Source organism: Pholcus phalangioides, unplaced genomic scaffold (assembly GCF_987345545.1).
Source record: "Pholcus phalangioides strain wild (caught in Gottingen) unplaced genomic scaffold, Ppha-v1.0 ptg000029l_1, whole genome shotgun sequence".
In the NCBI taxonomy this organism is placed as follows: domain Eukaryota; kingdom Metazoa; phylum Arthropoda; class Arachnida; order Araneae; family Pholcidae; genus Pholcus; species Pholcus phalangioides.
The window spans coordinates 7,894,577-7,920,714 of record NW_028301619.1 but is presented as its reverse complement, the minus strand read 5'-3'; the positions used below and the strand labels follow the sequence as shown (position 1 = coordinate 7,920,714).

The following is a 26,138-nucleotide window of genomic DNA, read 5'->3' as shown; positions in this document are numbered from 1 at the left end:
GGCTCAGGGCCCAGAGATAGTGCCCCGGTTCCCCCACCCTAGTTACAGCCCTGTTGAAATGCTTTTCTTAAGCAATCTTTTTCAATTTACAATACTACCCTTTGGAGGTTAGTAACTCATAATTTCACTGGAAGAGATTCCTTTTTCCCCCCTCCCCACAAAGTTAGGACTTGCATAGACCCCTAGTTCCACCTGCAGTTATATCACACAGATGAGTACTGATACTTCTTTTGAATAAGATAAAAACCGAGATGAGAAAAGGGTTGTACAAAAAGTCAACTCTATTCACATTGAGCCGACTGAGTGATGTTTTTTGTTGTGTGTCCAAAAGTGATTGGAACGTGAGAATTCACGTGAACTTGATCAGAGGCATATTTACGGGGAAAAGCAACTTAAAATTTTGCATAACCTTGTTTGAATACATAACAGCAAGACAGATTCACACAAACAAATTATGACCATATGCTATTGGAATATGCAAACATCAGTGTGTATCAATTCCCTCTCTCATATAAATTAGGCATTCATCTTTCAATCAGATTTGAAATCGAAGCTTGATCAAAATTTTCAGTTTAATTTCCTAAAATGAGTCAAAAACAATGTATTTTTATACCAAGCAATTTCCCAACTGCTTGATATAACAGAATTCTTATAATTGGTTAAATTCAAATTGTTGAACTATTGATACAACTTCCAGCTGCTAATTCTTCCAGGCACCTCCTTCACTTCTTTTCAGTAACATGCATTATACACATTTAATAAGATACAAATGTGGCATAAAAGACTTGTGTGGCATAAATATATGAATCAGCAGCTTCAGCAGAAAGAATCAAGAAAAATGCCAAAGCATATTAACAGATTGAAAAAAAACAACCCATCAAATCAGTGTTTATCCTCCTTTTGATACAACACCCAACTACTTTCACATATATTGCGATAAATAAAAGAGTAAGGGGGGTTTATTGTATATGTATGTAGTGTTAGTAAGATTGCTGAGAGTTAGACTGTTGATTATCAAAGTTATAAGCCACATTGATAATCTGCTGCATATATTTATTCACAATAGATGAAATCTATTTTAAAAAATACGCAAAAATGACTTTCATCACAACAAATAAAAAAATTTTAATATCACAACACAAACATATACCCATAAAGGAAAAATTAAAAAAAGGAAATGGTTTATTTGATTCATTGACAGAAAAAAAACTTAAAAAAAAAACAAATTGAAAAATAATCTTGAGAATTCTTATCCACACCCCCAAAGCAGAATATGCCAAAAACGGTGACATACGATGCAGAACATTCGGTGCTGCTGCAGAACATCTTGGGAAAAGTTTTAAGAAAAGAATTCTTCTGTGTAGAAAATAAATTATAACAATTTTTACAGCAGAACATTTTCAGTCAGCCGAAAATTTGTTGCAGAACAATGCAACAAACATTCTGCTTTGGGAATCCACATATATTGTGATTGAAAACAAAAAAGCCCAGTAGAAACACCATTGAAAAAAAAATGTAGTCAAACTTTGATATATTGAAGTGATTCCAGTGATTGATACAGCTTCAAGTTATAAAACTTTGATTTTATAGGAAATATATATTACATGGGAGATAAAAATTATTTCCAGACCTGTGAGTTACAGATGATTGATTTATCAAAGTTTGACTGTAATTGAAAACTTGTGTTGAAAAAACAGAGTTTTCAAGCATTTTAAGTTATACTACCAATGTTTTCATTCAAGTTTGAGCTTCTACATAATTTATGCAATCAGCTTATCCTCTGCATTCGATATGTCCTATGCATATGTGCTTCAAAAAGAGTCCCATTGACATAGTAATAATATGGGTTTGCAGTTGCACTCAACTCCGGTTGGTAATTAGGATGTAGGTGATTTTGCAAGGCTTCATTAGTTTGAGTAGATGCACAATCAACACCTATGTTACCATTTCTAATCAGCTCCATTTGTGGAACATCACAGCTGCAATTCTTGAACTCTGCTTGTGAGTTCTAGAGAAAAAAGAAATAAAAAAAAACCTTAATTTATAAAGAACCTATACATTCACTGGTACCCACAAGACGAGTCATTCAAGAGAAGCAACATGTTTATAGATAATATCAGATAAAACTGAAAAGAAGCCTCAATAAAGTACGGTTCTCACCAATGTGCCCTCTAAACTGTTCATGTGTGCAGCAGAAGGAACAGTGCAGGCGAGGTGCAGCTTGATAGGAACAGGAAAAATGCACCATTGGCGCATATGACATATTGCTTTTTCATTGCACAGAAAAAACTGGTCTGTGTAATAAAAAATAAAAGAAACATTGGTTTGGCTTACCATAGTGAAAAACCATTCTCTCGTACAATCCACCAAATTTTCCCCACATCCATTACATTAGTAGGATAATTCCAATAAAGTGTGTTACCCCTAGACCTACTTTTTTAAATTCTCATTGATTTTATATATCATATGGACCCCTTATATATCATTTATTTTTTTTACTCTAGCAAAACGTGTGGGCTTAGAGAGATGCACAGGTGTGAATATTTTTTTATTTGCATCAAATTCTCTGCAATATCTTTTGTAACAAAAACTTATTTATTTATATCAAAAACATTTCTGGTAGAGGAGTACAAATTAATCATTACCTTTTTACATAAATTAAAATTTTGAACGCAGGTTAGGACCGGGCGATGTATTAATTTATAGTAAACCACTGATGCACGGTCCCACATTGATATCCCTATTTAAAGATTTTGATCATGGTGTAATGTACCATTAATTTTGATGTCTAACATCACGATGCTGATTTAGCTTACACACGTGTGCAATGTATCAGGGAAATCTGATATTCTTACATCAAGTTGAAATCGGGGATGTCGGTTTATGCTAACGTGCGTGTGCGATGTATCAAAAATCCAATGTTACATCAAGTTGATTTAGCGATGATTACAGCGATGTTGATTTAGTGAATCTGCAAGCATAATTTTTGTTATTGGCTATAGACATCAGCAAGAATAGTAGAACTGATTTTGCAAGCAAGTACGCATGCATTATTGCCAACTTCACTTTCTGTCAACAAACTAGGAGGAAAGAAGGATCTATCGGACCTTCGTGATGCTTGTTTTTTCCACTCTTACCGAGCCTGCTCCAAGGGTTTGTGATGTCACACAAGAGATCTGACTGTCCTTGCACTTCGTTCTCTTCGGAAGGAAAAAATGACAAGTACATAAACATAGAACATTCGAATTGTAATTTTTAACACCTTGTAAAAACCTGTGAAAAAAATGCTGAAGCAAATATTTAATATTTGCTAATTTCCACCTTTGTCAAGATGTCTATTTAACTTTTAAAATTCTGAATTTTTTAAAATTTTGCAATAAATTACAAAGTTGAGGTTTGATTTCGAGAACGACTTTAACAAATTTTTCAAAATTTACTTCCTACATTGACCAGGACGTGATCCAATTATCCTGACGCTGAATGTAGTCAGAATATAAAACATTTGAAAATAATAACAATTTATTACTGTATAATTAGCTAGGAGTACAACAACATGTTTAGATGTGAGCAGTACATGTAAAAACTAAAGTTCGCTCAACACCTTAAGCAGGGGGCACCATCTACAAGGATTAAGATGCACTACAAAAAAAACTATACGCATAAGAAGCAGCATGAGGAGGGTGTGCCATCTATACAGACTATGACACACTACGCTACTAATGACTGACCAACTAAATCTGTAATTCAAAGATTCATGTAAATGCCACATTCAAAACTTACTTTTAACACAAAATAAAGGGAAATAAATTTTAGCAAAAAATATACAGGCTTAAAAAAAAATTTATTTACAAAAACTACATAAAAACAGATGCTGCACGATCTTCAGCGACAACATTGTCTTGAGGACAGTCAAAAGTCATTTAAAAAAAAAAATTTAGTATTCAATAAACGATTTTTGGTCAACCGGGATTATCACTATTAAAGAATATTTAGAATACAGTCATTAAATAGCAAATGACACACATGAGTGAACATTTCATGAATTGGCAAGTATAGATAATTTTCTTTTGCTCTGTTTGTTAGCTTGTCTGTGTCATTTTTTACTTCTGTGTAGTTATTTTTATTTTGTTTCCAAAGTTAATAACACATAAAAGGGCGCGGTAGCCCAGGCCGATAAGATACTCGCCTAAAGTACCAAAGGATGTTTAAAGGTGTCACAAGTTCGATAGCCGGTTCGTCCTTGTCAGAAAACTTTCCTGACACAGGGGTACAACAGAAACGGCGACATGACCACAGAAAAACTGAAGACTTTGGAAATTGGAACTCTGTCATAATATAATTTTAGAAGAACGGGATAGTGATCCGCCAAATCGTTGATATATATTCCCGAGGAAAATGATATTGCATGATTTTGATTTTATTTTATAAAAATATGATCAATACAAGTTGAGGTATCTTTAACTCAGGTTGGCTCTCATTTACTAAGGATTGAAATCCAAAATGAAAGATTTTTTTGATAAGTACAGTCGGCCCCCCGTATTCGCGGGGGTAACGTTCCTGAAGTGACCGCGAAGAACTGAAACCATAGGATTTTTTTGTATACGTCGTTTATCAAACATCAGGAGAAGAGCAGGGTGATACAGGGGTAAAAAGATATGTAAAAGAGGAGATGTTTTCTGAAAGAACATTGTGATTTCTTTTTGTCGTTTCTTCTTCATATCATCAAGTATGTTGGAGTATGTATATAGATAAGGATTCCTCTACTAATTTTTCTACATGTGAAGAACGTACCACAGAAGGATCTATGTCATGAAAATAATCTATTCCTGATTTGAACTTGCGAAGCCCTTCTGCTATGTTACACACATGAACTGGTCTTATACCTTCTTTTATCTTGATCTTCTTCATCTGGTACAGCTTCAGTTTCAGAAGCAGTCACCCAGCTGCATTAATTCCTTTTCGGTTAATGCCTCTGAATTGCTATTAATTTTTAGCTGTTCAATTTCGTCTATATCCATATCATTGAACCCTTCTTCCCCCACCTGTTTCGCTAACAAATACAAATAAAATGCCACAACAGACAAAATGTCCAACAAGGTGGCTGAGACGTGACAATATCTTTTATAATTTCTTGGGAAATTTTCTAGCTTCCTCCTGGTCGGCAAAGGCTTGATCGTCAGTAATTTTTTACATTGCGTAATCCAAATCGTTTCTTAAACCTATGAAACCAACCTTTACTTGCATAAAGTTCTGATGAAATAGATGTTTCACCAGCTCTTTCCTTTACAGAAGAGTAAAATTTTTTCGCCTTTTCTTTCAGAATATTAGAAATATTAGAATCAATTGGAATACCTTTTCTGTGGTGGTCTTGACCCACAAAAAAACAGCATTTTCTGTACGAGAAACATATGGGTCCCGTAGGCAATGCAAAGTTTTCGCTGCCATAGGTACAGCTACAGCCTCGGCTGATTGAATTTTTAGATTCCTTTTTCTTGATATATCTCACTGTAGATTCGTTGATTCCATAATGGTGGGCAACAGCAGCAATTGATTTACTTTCTCCAAGCATATATAGTCAATATATAAATTTTTTTTGTAAAATTTTCACTTTTTTTTGTCTTTTCGAAACATTATCAATAGTATTAGAAAAATGAGCCATCCTAAACACATACAACTCAAATTTTGTAAACAAAAGACATGAATGGCGATTGCTGAGTGTTAGCAAAAAAAATTTTCAATGAAGAAAAAAAAACCGCAAATACTGAAACAGTGAATATGGAAACCGCGAATACGGGGGTTCGACTGTACATCAGAATTATTTGTTAGTAAATCTATATTCATATCTCCCATTATTATTATGTTTCCATAATCTAAACTTCTTAACACAGAATCCAGTTCTGTGTTGAAATAGTGAAATTGTGAAAGCTATATAGTGACATTAATGCAAATTAAAAAAATTTTTTTTTACTGTTTGATAATATCATTTCTGCAGTTGACATTTCAAATTCGATTTGACTGAAACATAAAAAATTTCATAAGAATATTATATTTATATTTTATTCATAAGAATATTTGTAATTACACACAAACACTTTTTAATAAAACTACAAAGAGTACTACCACAACTGTATTGTGTAGCAAAATTTATCCCCAATATTTCCAATTTTTCTGTCATTAGTTGAATTAGTAGGTAAGAGCTTTCATTGACATTTTTTTGTTCAGTAAAATTCAAAAATGTGTTTTCATAATTTTCACCAATAAGTTTTTAAAACAATTGGAAAGATGTTACCATGATATGTACAAGTAATTTCTAAGGCCATTTAAGTTGGCCTCTGTTGGTCAACAATAAATATTTAAAGACATCATCGGGATATTGCAACTCAAGAGTTTTTTCTTTAATTAAAATAGATATGCACTGCTCACATTTTAAAATAGCATGCCACCTCTTCCAGGGAAATACCCAGCTTTTTCTTCTCCGGAGCTTTCAAAGCAGACAATTCATACCACCTTTTCAACAGTGAATTGAATGCTATTAAGAATGCTACATTGTTATCGTTTACTGGTTTAATGGGGTTCAACATCTCATTATTAGTATGTTTCCCTTTGAGCGATGTTTTACATTAACTATTTTCCACCACTTGGAAACAATCTATGAACAATTTGGTTTTGTTCATTGTATTATCATTAAAATTTTTATACACTTCTAAAGCAACACTGTTGCTATCATCACACAAATCATGCATACTTTACATTCTGCTTCTCAATTGAGTTGGGAAAAAATACCTTATGCGAAAGTTTCGAAGCTGTTTTTACAACTAAGCATTTCTCTTTCATAAATATCCTTCAATTTTGCATGCAGAATTCGCACACCATCAGGACAAGAATATATGGAAGTTTGGTCCAAATTTTTTAGATTCAGCCAATTGTTTCTAATAGCTTTTATCAACAGAAGAGTGAACACTGTCAAACAGAAAAAACAATTTTTTATCTGGGCAGAAAGGGTTGGTAATAAACGGTTTTGTTTCTCTACCACACATAATTTGAAACATTTCTGTTGACTACGTCACCAAACACCAACTCTGGCCATATTGCTATAATGCAATTTACTGCCATTAATGAGAGGTTGGAAATAAAGGCGCTGTCTATTGGTAGTCGCCTCAAGTTTGTTAGGGAAAATATCTTAGTTATATCCTCACTCAGGTTTGAAGCTGGGACTGTGACAGCAACCTTCAGTGGTAGAAGAGCATCTTACCATACGTCACTCAGGTACTATTTCTGTTGACTGAGTTATCAGATATCAATGATAACACAGTGAATCCACATTCATTCAATACAGACAGAACACAATTTGTACAAATATGCAACAGATCTGCAGTGAGCTTGCAAACAGGAAATAATGAAACTATGTCTTTATATTTAGATCGCAATGAATTTATCATAAACGTTTGAATAATTGTTGCAGAGGAATTGGTGTGTCCAGAAATTCCAACAAGACTTCCTGCTTTCTAAGAAATTGATGGATTTATATAAATCTCACCAATCATTACATTGACAACTTTTTCATGTTCATTCAAACTATCAACTTTTTTTTAAAAAAGTCAAAGAGCTTTTATTGGCATATATGGGGCTACATAAATGAGTTAACTTCCTTAAATAAGATGGATGTGGTAATGTTAATACCATACCTTACTATATTTTTTAATTTAGTCCATCTATCACATATATGATTTGTTCTCAACAACCAATGAAACAAACTCATATTCATGGGTACTTCACCATGAAATATTTCAACTTTGAGATTTTTATTTATTTTAAAACTCGCAATAAGTTGTGGATAGTCTGGTTCTTTGAATTTGAAGACCACCACAAATTCATCACAAATCACTCACATCCAGCCTGGTTACAGCTTATCTTTGAATGTCTGTATGATATCATTTGAACACCACAGTTCAAACTCCTGCTCCTCTCTTTCTCTGGCTCGTTCAGTTTGCTCACTTGGATCCTTTCACTGAGGAGGCAGAAACTTCGAAAAATAACTCGGCATATTTTCAAATTTCGTAGGATATGCTTCTGATGTTAGCATAACTTTTTTTGTTGGAACTACCAGCTATTTTCCATCACTACACTTCACTCTGTCCTCACGAACAATGAAACGTTCTTCAAAATGCTTTATGCATAAAACTGCTGTTTTGCCAGGGCAAAATCAGCTGGTTTCAGTGATCTTGTCCATAACTTCCTCCTCTCAGGATCAGAGGGAAAGTTAAGCACACTTGTGTATTGGTCTTGTGAATCATAATTTGAAATGCATCCAGGAGCACAACATTTGCGTCCCATTTCTGAAAAATTACAAATAAACTTTTTAAGTATGTTTGACAAACACACAAATACGGCCATGTTTTAAAGTCAGAACTATTTGTAATTCTTAGAAAAACATACTAAAAACAATGAAATGTTTAAATTTTATTTATTTTTAAAACTACTTTTTTCCTCTTGAAACTAAATAGGACTACTTATTTGTAATATAGTTATCTGTAAAAATTCTAGGGCTAAATGAATAAATTATTAGTGTAATGATTAGAAAAACATCCTCAAAAATGAAAGATGCATTATTTTTCTTCTTGATGTATAAACCGCAACTTTTACTATGATAAATACAGGAGAATAAATAAAATTATAACCTCAACATAAATTTTATTTACCGATTAATAAAATATTACTGGGAAAATTTTATTAGTAGTTGACAATTTTTTCACGAGTAACTTTAAATTCTTGATTCTTTAGAAATGAATTACCTTTTGGGTTTGATAATACAATTGAATAATTGACGTTAAATTTACCCAAAATTCCAAAATGAACACGGCTATACGTGTTTCGGAACTATATGAAGTTCCTTCATCAGTAGCAGAAACAAAGAAAGAAAATATTGAAAAACTCCTTATAGCAGGAGTTACTTGCTGTTGTAGACAAGAGTCAAATTCAAAATGAGCCGGCAACAAAAGAGTAGAGGAGGAGGACAGAAAAAGAAAAATGGCGGAGCCCATCCTAACCAAGAATGCGATAGTGATGCTGATGGAGAAGAATAATTATTGTAGAAACTGTTGCCAGATTTTGAGAAGGGTGGTGTGCTAGATAGATTGTTGACTAACTGGTTTGTGTTTTTGTTGATGTGGAATGATTCGAAGAAATCCAAGTCAGACGGTGAGGGGCATTTTTGGATGATTTTGGCAGAAGAGAAGTCAAATTTATGGTCAAAGGACCAGCAGTGTTAAGCTATGGATGAGCGGTTAAAGTCTTGGTTGCTTACGTATCTTCTATGCTCATTTAAATGGTATTTTAGGGCACGTTTAGTTTGGCCTATATACAGGGGTGTCGGAAGTATTTTCAACCTGTGGGTGCTCACACTGATGTACGGGGGGGGGGTGTCCCCCCCCCTCCCAGAAGGATATAAAAAATTGAAAATGTAAAAAAAATATTTAAATTTTTTTTCCTGTTTATATTTTTGCAGAAACGCTGTATAACAGCGATTCTCAACCAGTGTTCCGCGGAGCCCTTATGGTTCCATGTGCACTTCTCGGGAGCTCACGATTGCTTCAGGGCAATAAAATAAATCAGAGAATCTGATAACTAGAAAGAGGCTTGTTTGTGTGCGGTGCTCCATCATGGAAATAATGTACTAAAAAGAGCTTGCGTCACAAAAAAAGTTGAGAGCAGCTGCTGCATATTTTAGGCAGGGTGAGCCAAGAGAAAATTTTCGTCCATGCGAAACATTGGTTCAGCGTCCCTTTGGCGCATCAGTAAAGAGACTCCGAAAATTCGCAAATGTTTTCTCAGCTAGATAAAATGTATAGTTTTATCATATATTTGTTTTCCGTATATTTTTATTTCGTATATTTGTCACACCACTGCCATTTTCTCCACACGAGGGCTAATTAGACCCGGGACCTACAATTTATTGCCGATTCCGAATGGCAGCCTATTTTTATACACACCGAGAGGCTGGTGAGCTAATCCCTCGGTGTGGGACTTCTCCAGTGGAAATATTTTTCTGTGGGCATGTGGTCGTTTCTGTTGTTCCCCCTGTGTCAGGAATGTTTCTGACAAGGACAAATTGGGTATCGAACTCGTGACACCTCTAACGATCCTTATATGGTCATTTAGGGAAGTTACCGCTCCCAATCTAACAGAAATTAGTTTTCTCCGAGAATCATCAGTCTAATATAGTTTTACAGATAGTTTCACAGTCAAAACATTTTTTTCTTCTAAAAATACGAAAGAGATCTGGGAGATTTTCTTTCTTTCTTTCTCTTTTTGGTTTTTTGTTTAGTCATAACGAGCACACTGACATTCGTCTGTCAGTGACATTTTTGAGTGGGGTGGTTCAAATGGTGATTGTTATGCCTGGAAGGTAACGGCAGGTTTTGTTTGGTATGCTGGCAAGTTCCGCCAAATAAATGACAACATGCACAGATGATAGTGGGGTGGGAAGAAGCACTGAGAAAATAGCTAACCATATGTTTGACCATGAAAGAACATAACAAAACATTTCCCATTGTGATTAGGAATTTTATGTGTCTTTTTTTCACAAACATAAAAATGAAAAGTCAACGTGAATGGAAGAATGACGAGATTTCTATTGGTTTGAGGAAGGGGTACTTCTGTATTCCACGGACCCTTTGTGGTGGTCACAGATACCCCTTTATAGATAATATTCAGTATATAATAAAAGAAAAGAGTAAATTGCTTTTAGAGTGAGTATCTAAAAATCATAGCCTCTCCATGAGAAGGAGAGGGGCTAAAAGGGCTCCAGCCCTGAGAGAGTTCCTATTTTTGTATTTTTTATACTACAAATTTGTTTTAGAGCTGCTTGTGTAAAAACTTGGGCTTGAGCTGTCATTTCAACTTTTTCCGGCGGGGGGGGGGGGGGGGCACAAAGCACATGTACTAAATGTAGATATATACAGGGTGATTATAAAAAAACTATCCCGACATATGGGCCCCTAACTATCATACCATTCACAGAAACTGAATGAAATTTTGGCATAAGGTATTTTGATGTATGCGCTCAAGAATGATATGGAAAACAACAGTGTCACTCTAACAGTTATGGTTACAGTGAGAAAATTCCAAAAATATCAAATGGCAACACCAAGTTTTTTGTATTGGAATGTGATCACCATTGTGAAAAACCCTAAATAGCGTTCGAACGGCAACTGTAGCATGAAAATCACCGGCGGTAGATAGGCTAAAAGTGAGGACAACCAATAAGGACAGAGAAGCAGCATAAAATAAAGCATTTTATTGTGTTTCACAAATATTCCACATGACCTTGTGGAGGACTAATCAGGCTGGGATCTCAGCCGAAGAAACGGTGTGACGAATGAAACGAACATTAATGCTCTGGTGCACGGCAAAGTCCTTTTTACTTTTACCTTGCCAAGCTCCGGGGATTTTCGTGCTACAGGTGCCATTCCAACGCTATTTATTGTTTTTCAGTATGGAGATCGCATTCCAATACAAAAAACTTGGTGTTGCCATTTGATATTTTCGAAATTTTCTCACTGTAACCGTAACTGCTAGAGTGACACTGTTGTTTTCCATATCATTCTTGAGCGCATACCTCAAAATACCTTATGTCAAAATTTCATTCAGTTTCTGTGAATGGTATGATAGTTAGGGGCCCATATGTCAGGATAGTTTTTTTATAATCACCCCGTATATATATATATATATATACATACACATATACACTCATGTCCATAAATTGAGGATAATGCCAGTTCCGACAAATAAAGGTTCAGAAACAAAACAAACGTTACTTATTCATAAAGCCCATTTATTAAACAAAAGATAAAGAACAAAAACGATGGTGTATGTATGATACGTTTCATAAAAACTACGATTTTTGCTCCCTGGAGCAATTCTAAAAAACATCTCCTTTACAAAAACTTACTATTACATGGTTGGTATGATGGTTAATACATTGTATGTCTCCCATGCGATGAAATACAGTCCGTACAACGCCTAGGCATGCTGAGTATCAAATTATCGATCTGATCTTGGGGAAGATCACTCCACTCAGCAAGCAATGCTCTCCGAAGTTCCGGTACACATGTAGGAGGTGGTTGACGGGCTGCAACTCGTCGGCCAAGCATGTCCCACACATGCTCCATCGGATTCAAATCAGGTGAGAATGCTGGCCATTCCATACGGGTTATATCCTCAGATTCAAGGCATTCGTTTACGATGTTTGCTCGGTGAGAACGGGCGTTGTCATCCATAAACACAAATTCTGCGCCCATGGAACCCCTAAACAAACTTACATGTTGTTCCAGAATGATATCAAGATAAATTTGGGCTTTCATGGTTCCGGTTTGAACATGCACATCTGTTCTGGAACCCAGTATAATTCCACCCATGGCCCCCACATGGGGGGGGGGGGTTAAGGCTCCAGCCCTGGGGCCCGGGAATCAGGGGGGCCCATGGAAAGGTCTTTTTGATTTATTTTTCTTTCAGATATGTCCCATAGGAAAATAAACAGGACTCTTTAATATCAATCATATCAATTTGTGTCTGTACTCCTATGGACGGATATCTTGAACTACGTACCTTCTATTCTCATTGAAATTTTTTTTAACTATACACATGTACAAGTAAACAAAACAAAAAAAAACGGAAACGAAGAAAAGAACATTGTACAGGGGTACAACCCCCCCCCCCTCGGGTGGCAGTTGTTCTCCTAGGAAGGAAGGACATTGTGATGGTTATGGCTACTGACATCAAGGACACCAGCATTTTGTGTGTACTCAGGGCTACCACGCGACCCCAGCTGTTTCAGTTCTTAGAAGGCCATAATGTCTGGATAAAATGAAAATTGGCTTAAACAGACATCGTATTCCACAGTGAAATTGCCTTTGGGTGCCGATAAAGCACATGAACCCCCCCCCCCCCCAACATCCTGGAACAGGGGCCCCGTAGGCTGCGCTCTTCAGCGGACCCCTCTATAAAGTGAACTAATAGTGGGAAAAAAAGACAAAAATGATCCAGGCCTGAAACTCCGCCAGCCCCACTCTCGTGGGCGGTTTATGATACTGAGACAGCTTTGTTGCAAGCTTTTGTACAAAATACAGTGGATCCCGCATATAACGTTTTCCTCCTTAGTGCGACTTATTTTGCGACTCTGGTGCCAACTGTTATTACTGATACTCATCGAAATTTCTCGTTTAAAGCGTTTTCCCGCAAAAAGTATTGTACAGAATGGCTGTAATGACGTGTGTACTGAATTACGTGATTTCGCTCACTTCCCCTCTAATAATCCCCTCCCTCTCCCAGTCTGAACAAATCAAGGGGTTTTTTCCCTTGCTTCTGAAAAAAAAAAGCTACATTCCGCATCAGCCTTTTTTATTCGCTGTACTGTCTTGAGGACACATCTCCCGTCAAAACTTCTATTCACAGATGACATTCTTTGATCGGTTTAACAGAAAAATATTTACGGTTCGCGTCTGCAAAAATACAGTTGTTCAAAATCTTCTAGTAAAATAGTTGAACGAGTTTGCGTACATAAAGGATTAATTTTTTTCCCACGTGGATGAATCCTACGGTTCTAGCCCAAAAGAACGGTAAGCAAAGCTAAAAATTTGAATTTTTGTTAAATTTTTATTTTGAGCATTAAGAGTTAACTATTATAATAAATCTATGTCCGAAGAGTTTGGCCCTGCCTCGAGGCCAGTTGCGATGTTTGTTGAATTGTGTTTCATAAAGTTTAAAAACGCTTATTTTTAATAGGGCATATCTACAAATGACAGAGTAACCTCGTTCATACGTCACTCAGTTATACAACTTTCACGTTTATACGACGTTTAACTTGGGTAGCAATTTGTAATAATACATTTTAAACAACAATACAACAAATACATTTTAATGTTAAAATATTTCATTCATTTATTTAACGAAAAACCTCAACTATTCGACGTTTTCACTTCGACTAAAACTCGGAAACTTTTGAAAAAATAAAAATGTAATTTATATCCATCAAATGCGCACAAAATTTTTGTATGCAGTGAAAAAGCGTTGCTGCAACAGTTCTTGCATATTGTCACCGCAAAAGACATAAATTTTAGGGTGATTGCTGACGTATACGAAAATTGCCAGTGAGATGACTGATGACTAGAGCTCGGATTATATGCAAATACATATGTGCATATGCATTTGCATATTTTGGCCTTTTTTAGCATTAATGCATATAAATGGATAAAATCAAAGAATTTTCAGTATAAGTGCATATTTTTGAAGGTTTGTTTAAGCTCACTCAATTCTTTTAAATAATTTTTTGGGTTTTTTTTTTCACCCCGCACGTGAAATTTATGAAGTATTTTACGAATAATATTAACCGTTTTATTGTAAAGGCTATTTCTAGAGATATGTCAAAGTGTTAAATTTTTTTAGAAATAGTGTCGAAATTCTTTGGTTAATGCTATTTTCGTTATTGAGCAGCTACAACAAACTGAAAATTAAAAAAATGCTTGAATAAAAATATGAAGATATATGTAGCTATATGAGGGGGTATTTTTTGTAAGTAAATACATATGCACTAAGATATAGAAAACATGCATTTTACAAACACATCAGCTTATTTTTTGCATGATTTTCTCATTTTTTTAATACATATTTCGGAATTTCTGACTTTTCAAGATTTCTAATGCATATTCTGGGGTGTTTGATGCACATTTTGGTATTTAAAGTGCACATTTTGTACTTTAAGTACAAATTTTTGCATTTTTAAATGTGTGTGTGCATATTTTTTGCATTTTTAAGTGCATATTTTTCGCATTTTTAAGTGCATATTTTTCGCATTTTAAGTGCATATTTTTCGCATTTTAAGTGCATATTTTTCGCATTTTAAGTGCATATTTTTCGCATTTTAAGTGCATATTTTTGCATTTTTAAGTGGCTATTTGCATATTTTTAGAGCATATTTTGCCACTTTTTTAGTGCATATAATCCGGGCTCTACTGATGAGCATTTAGAGTGGACACTTAGGTGATTTGTTTATTGCCTCTTTCTGAGAATACGCAGATGTGGAGAGTCCCGAAGAAATGGATTTCAATTGTTTTGACGGCCATATGACCTTTCAGAATTTTTTCTCTCCCAATGTTTTCAACGTTATCCCGAGAGGGTGAGTAAGTTTACTATAAGCATTTGGGGGGTGCCGAAGGCAGGTCTGCCGAAAATAGACAGATACGGTACACATGCACAGTAAGTTCTTTCGATCATTTCCTGTAGAACTTTCTTTCGATGTGGAGCTTTGCTTGCTGACGGAACCGTCTTAAGAGCATCATGGGCCCCGGGCCAATTGAATTTTCTGAGGCCCAACCTGGGGAATTCTCGAAAATTTCAATTAGTTCCCATTTTTGTGAGGAACCTCTTCTCTTGAGGCCTCCGGGCCGTGCTCGGGTGGGGCCATACGTTCAGATCATAGACTAAAGATATATATTATTCTTACTCTGTGGTTCAGACGGCACTGCTTGCTGACTGTGTCAAATCCGTCGTTAGTAATGTCGGAAAAATAAAAAACGCTCTCTCTAAAAAAACTGGAAATTTTGGAAGAATTCAACAAGAATTTTAAATTGATAACGAAAGTTCATCTTGCAAACAGGCCCGTCATTGTTGAAAATACACTAAAAATGGTGTATATATATATATATATATATATATATATATATATACATATACATACATTGAGCACGTGTATATATATATACATACATACATTGAGTACGTATATATATATACATACATTGAGTACATGTGTTTTGACCCCCCCCTGGAAAAAGTTTGCCCCCCCCCGGAAAAAGTTGAAATAACGGCCCTGCTTGCAAACCAGTTGAATATGTTCGTTTCAACTTTTTGAAACGATTATAAAGCAGAGAAACAAAACCAAAGAGCAAGCTCCTGATTGAAAATCATCTACTGCCAAAAAAAAAGTCCAAGATGAGGAAATTTTTGCAAGTCGAGAAGATTTTGTTGCAATTTTGTACTCAATGTCGTGTTCTAAAGGTAATGTTGTGCCAAATATTATTTCTTTAAATGATTTGAAATGTATTTTAATTTCCTCTCAAGTATGAAATGATATTTTTTAGAACAGAATTGGATTGCAATTAAACACATAAAATTTTATAACATTTTATATGTATGGGAGGGGATAATTTTTTAAAAAGCCTCAGTTATTCACTTCGACTTACACATAAAACATGTTTTATAAAACATTTTGACTCAGCCTCTTGAACGTCGTATAAACGACTGTAACAGAATTGTCAAGTTGCTCAGTTGAATAGATGAAGTGAACATAAATATTTGTATTATTTCAGTTCAATTTTTCAGGCCGGTGCTTCAACCAAGGCCAATGAAAATAGTTTTCAGTATTATTACTTTTATTAACTCTTTAATTCACTAAATTCATTTATTCTTTTTGCACGCCTGTAGGGAATCGCCTGGAATAACGGAATCGCTTCGTTTTATCAAAAAATCATTGCATTGAATAACTTCACGTTAGAGCAGGGCGTCTCAAACTTTTTCCACCTGAGGCGCCCTTTTCCCCTATTCAATGCTTATCCGCGAGCTCCACCGGCTCTCCAGAGCTGTTTAACAAAGAATATTTTCGAAAACCTCACACCATGACAAAGGTTGGAGGCACACAATTTGAGAACCCGTGTGTTATAGGAATAATCTTTGATGTTCTAAATTGAAGTTATACGTTTGGATAGAAATTTTGTTTTGTGTAAAACACGTTTCAAACTGGTTCGTCATGTAGAGACTCTACAGTAGTTTCATTTGGTGTAGTATGAGTATACTTGCTTCCTTGATGAACAACGAAACTATAGAGATGTGGTGGATATCTTATCTGAGAGAAACTAAGGATAAATTTGATACTGTGCATATATATCTATATATATAATTGATTTTCTGTCAGTGTGTTCTCTATACAAATCCACAATTTTAGATCGATTGTCGCCAAAGTTTGGATATATACCAAACAGGGCCCGGATTGAACGATAGGCTACTTTAAAAGTTCGTCAGAGAAGGGCAGATGCCCAGAATGGACGAAAAATCGTGGGGCAACAATGGTTTCTGGGCCTCAACAATCACTTTCGGAATGTTTACTTTGATTACCGTGGTTCCCTAGTAATGCGTTTTACACGTGCCTTTACAATGGCTTGTCACTTCTTTAATCCTGCCAGTATTATATATTTATTCCTTTGTAATGGTTTGTCACTTTTCCAATTTCCCAATAAATGAAGAAAACACGGGCAGCGCCGGGTATTGTAGCTAGTATTATGCATAATAAAATTGCAGGGAAATCTCGATATAACGATATTCTGCGGACAAAGAAAAATACCATAATAGAGGTATTATCGTTAATCAAGAGACTTTGACATTGAACACTAGCCATCAGGGCCGCAACTAAATGCTTCATCAGCTGAGGTGAGCACATATTTTGACACCCCCCCCCCCCCGTAATTTTGAAGAAGAGGCTATAAAAGGTGAATTTTGCTCACCCTTCTGGTCCGGCAAGAAACCTACTTGTCCCACCCCCCCCCTGCCCCAGTTGCGGCCCTGCGGACCATGGATCACGATCACCATTGGCGTATGCAAAGGGGGTTTAGGGTTCTTACCCCCAGAGCCGAGGTTATAGGGTTATTTTGCAGGAAAAAAGAACGCAACCCCCCATCCTCGTGAAAATTCTGTGTACGCCTATGGCAATCACAAGTTTCTATGAGAAAACCATATCGCCTAATCAATTTGTTCTCGTTAAGAGAGAGACCTGGCCCATAGGGAAGCTCTATTGTATTGCGTAAAATTATATACAAATCACAATCATATCTCGAAACGTAATAATATTTATTACACACACACAATTATATTTTATTATTTAGTTTAAATATGCAGTGAAACCTTGATATAACAATATTCTACGGACCAAAAAAAAAATATTGTGGTAGAGGGATTAAAGAGGTAACATTATCCTTACGTGTGATCAAATTTATGCTATTGTCATTTTTTCTATATCGGCATTGTTAATATCATCGTAAAATGTGCTTTTATGTATTATTTATTCGTTACAAAAAATTGTAATTTATTAGTTTATTTATAAAATTCACTTAAATGTGTATTGTCCCTGTACAGAAGCTTACCGCATGGTGCTTTTGTGTTGTACACAGAGTGCCGCAATACAAATAACTTTAGCTTTCGGTGATCATTTAGTGCAAAATATTGATGTTATCAGACGCCTTCAGAAGAACGAGAACAAGTGGCGAAGTTAAAATTAAATTCAAAACGATTTTGAACAAAATATAAAAAATATTGTTGTAGCGATTTCAAAAATCTAAATATATCGTGTTATAGAGGGGTTTATCATAGTAGATGATGTTGTTGTACCGAGAGTTTAACATTAAGCCAGGCAATTCCAAACAAGATTTGAAAGAAATATCATTGTAGATGTATTGATTATCGTTGTAGCGATGTTTTGCTGCATATACAAATGCCTTATCGTAAGCAGGATTTTCTCATGTGGGGGAGGCATTGAACATTTTTTTCTTCCCGAAAAGGGTTTCTTTTATTTTTTACTGAAAAAATACATCATAATCTTTCCTCAAGGAAGGTGCACGAAATTTTTTTTTTGGGGGGGGGGGGGGTAGGGGGCCCGTGAAAAATCCTGGCCTGGGGGCCCGGCACTAGCATGTGGGGGCCATGATTCCACCCCAAATGAGCAATGCTGCACCATCGTAACGGTGTCGTTCAATGATGTTGTCTTGGTGGTAACAGGTACCTGGCGTTCTCCATATGAAAGTCCGACGTGAATCAGACTGCAAGCTAAACCTGGACTCGTCGGAAAACATCACACAAGCCCACTGTGACGATATCCACATTGCATACGGGCTAATCGCTGCCGACAGTGAGTTGCCGTGAGCGGAACACATCTGACAGGCCTGCAAGCATATAGACCAATATCTCCCAAACGTCTGTACACTGTTTGCCTTGAAACTGTGATACCCGTGGCTGCAGATAGCTGACGAGACAGATCGGATGCTGTGCTCCGTCTGCTTCTTTTGGCAGTTACTGCCAAATACCGGTCTTCATTCAGCATTTTAACTCGGGGGCGACCTGTACTGTAACGTCTACTGACATTTCCGTTATCTTGGAATTGTTGCCAAAGCCTAGAGATGACATTTTGGGCAATTCCAAGTACCTCGGATACTTCCATCTGGGCACGCCCACATTCCAGGCGGCTGATAATTCCACCACATAAAAAATCATCCACATGCGTCCTCTGTGTCATAACTATTCGCTTATGGCACTGAGCGCCTTACAGAACTCTTGTGAACAATTTTACTTCTTTGCCACCATTCCTTATATACCCCCCTCTTACACTCTTGTCATTGTGATGTACTATCGGCATCATCTGGTGGCTTCCTGAAATTTTCATATCATTCTTGCAGATGTGTGTGATAATTCTACAGGTGAAATTTTTACTTTAGATTTCGATTTCCGTGTGATTCTGAATTATCCTTAATTTATGGACATGAGTGTATATTGTATGCATATATTTGTATATATATGTGTCATTTTTTGTGAATTTTCAAAAGCCAGGGGGTCGGCCCCCGGACCCCCCCCCCAAATGGTGGGCCTGGCTTGAGCTCTTGGAAAAATCTCAGCCTGGGGACCCGACTTCAGGATATGGGATGCTGAAAGTGCCTCCCCCTTTCAAGCAATTGCTATTCACGTACCCCCAAGTGGGTTTCCAGACCAGAATTTTTAAGGACATCTTTCAAATACATTTATCGTATGGGAAAAAAATTTGACCTTTGGCTGATTTTTTTGGTTTCCAACGGGCGGGGGGGGGGGGGGGGGGGCGGGGCATGTTTACATTAAAACCACCTTCAGGAAACTTTCCCTCGGTTGGAATGTACACCATTTATCATTCACTTTTTAATTATACCAGAAGAAAAAAAAATCTAACGATTCAGTATTGTTAAGAAAACTATTGTATATTGGCTACAGCTCATTATCATAGATTTTTGACAGGGTCAAAATTTTTTCTCTTATCCTTTTTCTTTACGCATCGTTTCCTGGCTCCATCTTTTTTTTTTATCATGAGTTTTAGAACATCAAATATCCCTATGTACACTAGCACCATTCTTTAAATACCGTGACAAACAAATTGATAATTACAGTTCTATCATCACGTTAAATATATTTCTACCTGGGGGCAGCTCATCATGAAGGCGGGAAGGAGGCGCCCTCCCCCACATCCCTAGAGCCATCAGTTTAATACCCTGAAACATCTAAATGATAATTCAATGTATTCGAGTGTGGATGACATAAAGCATGACAAAAGAAATAAATTAAAAACACACAAAAAATTTAGTTTTACTGCAGTGTATGAACAGCCAATCAATCATTTGTTATGCAAAACTGTTCCTGCATTGAATAAACAATGAATATTTGATTCTGCAAGCCCCCACCATCCTGAAAAAAATTTCCTGCCTGGAGCTGCCACTGAATTCTACCTCGGAAATACTGTATAGGGCACCCTGCCCTGACCTTTCTCACGGCACACCTCTTCAGGAATCACTACTCTACTTGGCACTGTTTAATTTCGAAAGTCAAAAATATAGCTTCAAATGAAACCATGGCTCCAGAAGCACACGCAGGAAAGGGACAAAGACTGCCTTTGCTCTTCCTCGGGTGATCAGAAATAGATGGTTTAAAAAATTCGAAGAAAAATATCTATAATATTTTAATTAAATTCCTTCATCTTGAAATGCTTATTTTTTAACGTTAGTAACACAAGATTTTCCATAAGATACTCCCTATATCCCCTCCCCCCAGCCTGGACTCCCACATGCTGCCACAGGACTCCCAGACCAGACTTTTCATGGGCCCCTGCAAAGAGAATTTGTTGTAAGGTGAAAAACTGGGCTCCTGGGCTGGAGCAAAGCCTCCTAGATACTACTCTCTGGGAGGTTCTGGAGTCTCTCTAGGAGGCTTTAGCTGGAGCCCTGTCAGCCCCGAATTCAGGGGAGCAATGATTCTCTTCACTCCCCAAGTAAATTCAAGAAATCAACTAAATTGCATGCTATTGCGATTCAGTTCTGCGCATCTATCAGACCAGACATGGCCTGGACTCTGTCTCTTCAGGGATATAAGCCCCTTGACTGTGTGGGCCATGCTGGGAAGTTCTGAGCATCTAGCTTGGACATTCTAACAAATGTTTTCTTGCGTAATACAAGCGAAAAGACTAACTACTATGCTGACGCAGTGCCATCTTAATGCATGGGCCCACCCAGACACAGCCCGGGGGCTCTCAAGAGAACAGGGGCCTCACAAAAATGAGATCCGGTTGAAATTTTTTAGGATTTACCAGGTAGGGCCTCAAAACCACTTGGCCCGGGGGGGGGGGCCATGATGCTCTTAAGACGGCCCTGAGTGCTTGTTCCAAAAAATAGGAAGTTTAGTTTTTATTTTGCACTAAACACAGTATTTACATTTTGGGGGGGGGGGGAATAGGCATGAAAAATCCAGGTCTAGGATTCAGTGAAAGAAGCAAACCTGGAGCGGCTGGATACCAAGGTATGGGGTCCCAGCATCAAGGGCGGCTCCTGACTAAACTGTCAATAGTGTGAGACGTAGTTTTGGCTCTCTTCTGGCGTATAAGTTGCAAAATGACCCTGAGAAACCACCGCTATATTTTTGAGCTAGATAAAAAAAATGCTTAAAAAAATTATTTCTCTCCTACGAATCATTTATAGTTTGAATTTTATTGATACATAGGTGCTAGAACCTAGTGGCTGAGACCGTTTCAGCTCCTTCCCCCAAATAAATTTTGTGAGGGAGGTGAGCGCCAACAATAATTAATGAATATAAAATGCAACGCAACGTTTGTCCCTTCCCCAGTGTACGGGCTCGGGACCGGACGATTGGCAACTTCCACTCCCCATGTTTTCTTCATGTTGGTGTCTCTGACTGACAAAATATTTTTTTCAAGTTTTTCTGCGAGAATTCTTCTCTTTTTTTTTATTTAGCACCAAAGCCGCCCTTGACCAGTGTGAAACCTCTTTTGCTATCTATTAATATAAAGTTTTTTACATAAAGAATTTTAAATAGCAGTGGTTTTCAAAGTGTGCCTCGAGGTTCCTAGGGGTGTCACTGTGAGTTTGCGACATTGATGCGTGTGTTTCGTGGTCTAAAATTTTTTTTTAATTTCTCTGAACTGTTCTAGAAGGCTGCTGAGAAACGATGGCTAGGAAAAAGAGGGTTGACAAACCTTCGAGAACCACTTGATACTGTATAAATGGAATTATTACTTACCTAGTTGCTTCAAAAAGATAGTTCAAACATGCATAAGAAGTCTTATCTTTAACAGTTTAAAGGAAATGAACGGCACAAATGGCCAAGCCACACTGTCAAGATCACATAAGCAAATTAGTACCAGTTAAATTACAATCAGTCACAAACAAGGAGACAAATTTTTCTAAAAAAAACAGCATTCTCTTCGGGATTCACTTGGTCCTTTGAAAACATGTGCCTGGATCTACCCGTCAATGCAGAATTTCATTTATTGTAATAAAACACGCTTTTACCCCTGAGGCAAAGGAGAGACACCTGCTGAGACACAATCTAGGAAAAAAAAAGGATGTGTGCTCTTTCTTTCTCTACAAAAATACCCTTCGTAGGTGCGTGACCATGCAATTAACTACTGGACACGTGTATAGATGAAACAAACTGACAGAATAAGTAACCGACCGAAAGCAATCAGTATGGAATGGTTTCCGTTCTAAACTGTGGGTGCTCAAGCAACCACAGCACGCCCGATGCCACTGCTAAAACATGTGATGTCTGTATACCCTCCATCCTTTAGGCAAAAACCGGGAATCTTTGACGCAAGCAAAAATTGTGAGAAAGAAGGTTGGGACCTCCTTATGCTTCCTTTATCGGTGCCTTTAAAGGCTATATCAGTTATTTTGAAACCAGAGGCTCAGCAAGGTTCAAGACGCATTATGAAGGAGAACTAGGCAATTCTTTTTCCACATTCGGTATTTGCAAAAAAAATGAAAATGAAATTTTTATTTCTGAATCAAAGAGCACCCACAGCACCCCCCGGCTCCGATACCACTGCCTATATATGATAATCTGCATTAGCATGAAATGCTGTAGATGCCCCAGTTGTTGAGTGTGTCAATGGGGTCTTTTAGTTGAGAGAAGAAAAGTTTATTGACGGGGGTGAAAACCACAGAAAAATTGTATTTTCAAAGGATTTTAGCGATGCGTTGGCTGGTTTTTGGGAAGAAAGGCAAAATGATCAAGTTTTTGTGATCAGGTTTAGGCTTGGTTTTGGAAGTATTTTTAATCAGTTTGTTGTGTAGATGATCAATGAGAGAGCTGCGGTAGCCACGATCAACTGCTATTGCTCTAAGGATATTCAGTTCAGAATCGAGTAATGTTGGTGAAGAGCAAATATTAATGGCTCGCTTCACGTATGTGTAGAACGAGGCATACTTTTGTACCAGAGGATGCGCAGTGAGGTTGTGAGGGGGTAGAGAAACAGCAAATGGTTTGCGAAAGACAGTGGTAGAGAAAGTTTGTTCGTGGCGAGTGACCAATACGTCCAGGAATGCAATTTGGTTATTGTTTTCTTTCTCTATAGTGAATTGAATGCAGGGGTCAATGGAATTGAGAGTATTTAGAATATGGTCAATGTTAGCGTTACGGTCAAGAAGAACGAAGCAATCATCAACATATCTGACATAAAAAGGAAAACAAATTTCATGGAAGAGTTTTGTTGATTCTTTGCAAAATGGATGCACAATTATTTTTACTGGTGTTGATTAATTATAAGTTTGCTCAAAGAACTTAAATTTAGGGCAGGCTTACACACAGTATATATATATTTTGAATGAAGAATTTTTAGATCAATGTTTATTTTAAATAATTGAACTTCAAAATAGAAAAAAAATTTTCATTAGAGATTTTGTGTGCAACAAACAAAGTCTTTATTTTAATGTAAGATTGGAGCTATTTCATACATGCAAAGGGTATACTTGATAGGTAAGTAAGTTTAATTATTTCGTACGAATAAACAAGTTAAAAAAAAATGAAAATCTCACAAAAATATTACTTACCCATTTGATGGAAATGTCTATTTGACAATTGAGTTTTTATATGGTGGATAAAGTAAATTTCAGTGAACTACTTGAGAAGCATGTGTAAGACTTCAACTCATCAACATGGCTCCTTCCAAAGCATGTGAAGATGGCTTCTTTCTTCCTGCAGTCTCGCGAGGTCAGATCTCGTTTATGACATCACAGTTCTCATGCTGCTTAAAGAAAGCCCGGTAAAAGAAGGGAAAAAAATCACGAAGGCCCCGGATGTATATTCATAGATAGCTCCATAGTTGGTGGAGCCAAATAACTGATTTTTTTTAGCAAAAGAGATATACAAGCATACATACACAAATAGAGAACTTTTCATCCAAGGTGAACATGACTGTCACATACTGGATGATGGATTTTTGATTTAAAAAAAATTACAATGTAAGGAGGGGGAAAAATCTCTATATGTACACTTATATATAAACACAAATATAAATAGGGGAAATCGATAGTTAAATATCAAGTAATAGATGGGTGAAGGGGAAAAAATAAAATTAGTAGTAACATCATTGTGGCAATGCGTTGTGGGTACATTTTAAATATCAAAATTAGAGACAAGTATGATTTGAATAACTGAGCAAAAGGGCAAAACATTTGGGAAAAAATCAATAACTTGAATTAATGTGGGGACAAATGCTTAAAAAAAAATTAAAAATGCAAAGAGATATCATCAATAGACAATAGATATCTTTTGAGGTACTATTTGTTGGTGTAAAGAGGGAGCATTTTTAATTTCAATGGGAAGAGAGTTATAAAACTTAGATATTAGGTAAGAGAAATGAATTTAATATTTTCATGAATAATAGGCAATGAATATGTGTCATTAAGGGCGGTATTCACCGACATGGTTTAAGCTCATGGTCACAATTTTTTGATAAGAGATCTACACGGATTGGTTAAATTCAGGGTTTTAACCAATCTATGTTGATCTCTTATCCAAAAATTGTAACTACAGGTTTAAACCATGTCGGTGAATACAGCCCTAAGCCTAGCAGATGATCGAGTGGATATTAATGGAAGCGAGTATTTACATTTAAAGAGAAGCACAACAGGGATTTATAAAAATATAAGTATCTAAGTGATAGGATTTCTATTCTTTGGAAGAGAGTGATGGAAGGAGTATCATCAACCATTTTCAATACACTGCTGGATGGTCTCCTCAGAATTTTTCCATTTTGCTCTGTCTGATGCTTTAGCCTTCCAGTTGATTCCAGCTACTTTTCTGATAGCATCGATTCATATTGCATGGGGACACCTTCTTGGACGTTCAACACCACAGGGTACCAATCTAGAATACTTGTGGTCCATCTGTTGTCCTGTCTTCTTGCTATATATCCAGCCAATTTCCATTTTAGACATTTAATTCTTTCCATGATATCATATACCTTTGTGTGGTTCTGTCTCTTCTTGTGATGCCTAGCATACATCTTTCCATGCTCCTTTGTGTTGTTTGTAGCCTTTGTATCATTTTGCTTGCGAGTGTCCATGTTTCAGCTTCGTAAGTCAGTGCTGGTAGCACACACTGGTTAAACTTTCTTTTTAGGGTATAATGACATGCAGCTGTTCAGAATTGCATGGTTTTTACCAAAAGTGCTCCATCCGATCCTGATTCTTCTGTTTATTTCATTAATGATTCTGTTGTCCATGGTAATTTCTTGTCCTAGGTATACATAACTTTCTATCTCTATGTTGTTGAGCAAGATCGTATTCTTCAACATAAAGAAGTTGAATATAACTACTTTTGTCTTTTGCAGATTCATTTTCAAACCCACCTGAATACTTGCCTTCTCAAGCTCTTATATCATGTCTTCTCTCTCACCTCTCTTATATCATTTCAGACAGTGAGAGATTGGTGGTTCGATTCTCCACAGAAGAATGTGAATTTTCTTTCCAAACTACATCTCAATCTCTGCTTGGTTATCCACACTTTCA

At 36.6% G+C, this 26,138-nt stretch overlaps 1 protein-coding gene and 1 pseudogene across 2 annotated transcripts in view; both read right to left on the bottom strand.

The window, feature by feature from the left end:
- Nucleotides 1-1,100: 1,100 nt before the first annotated feature.
- Nucleotides 1,101-26,138, bottom strand: part of LOC149067641 (uncharacterized) — an 84,049-nt gene continuing 59,011 nt past the window's right edge. The window contains exons 4-5 of one of the 2 annotated variants that reach the window (XM_089252488.1): nucleotides 2,161-2,294; nucleotides 1,101-2,008 (exon numbers count right to left, since the gene is read on the bottom strand). In XM_089252488.1, coding sequence (XP_089108614.1) covers nucleotides 1,769-2,008; nucleotides 2,161-2,294 — 374 coding nt within the window. In that variant the 3' untranslated portion in view covers nucleotides 1,101-1,768. The remainder of the gene's footprint in view (nucleotides 2,009-2,160; nucleotides 2,295-26,138) is intronic. The other variant, XM_089252489.1, reaches the window with a different exon arrangement.
- On the bottom strand, nucleotides 9,084-24,180 carry LOC149067642 (uncharacterized; annotated as a pseudogene).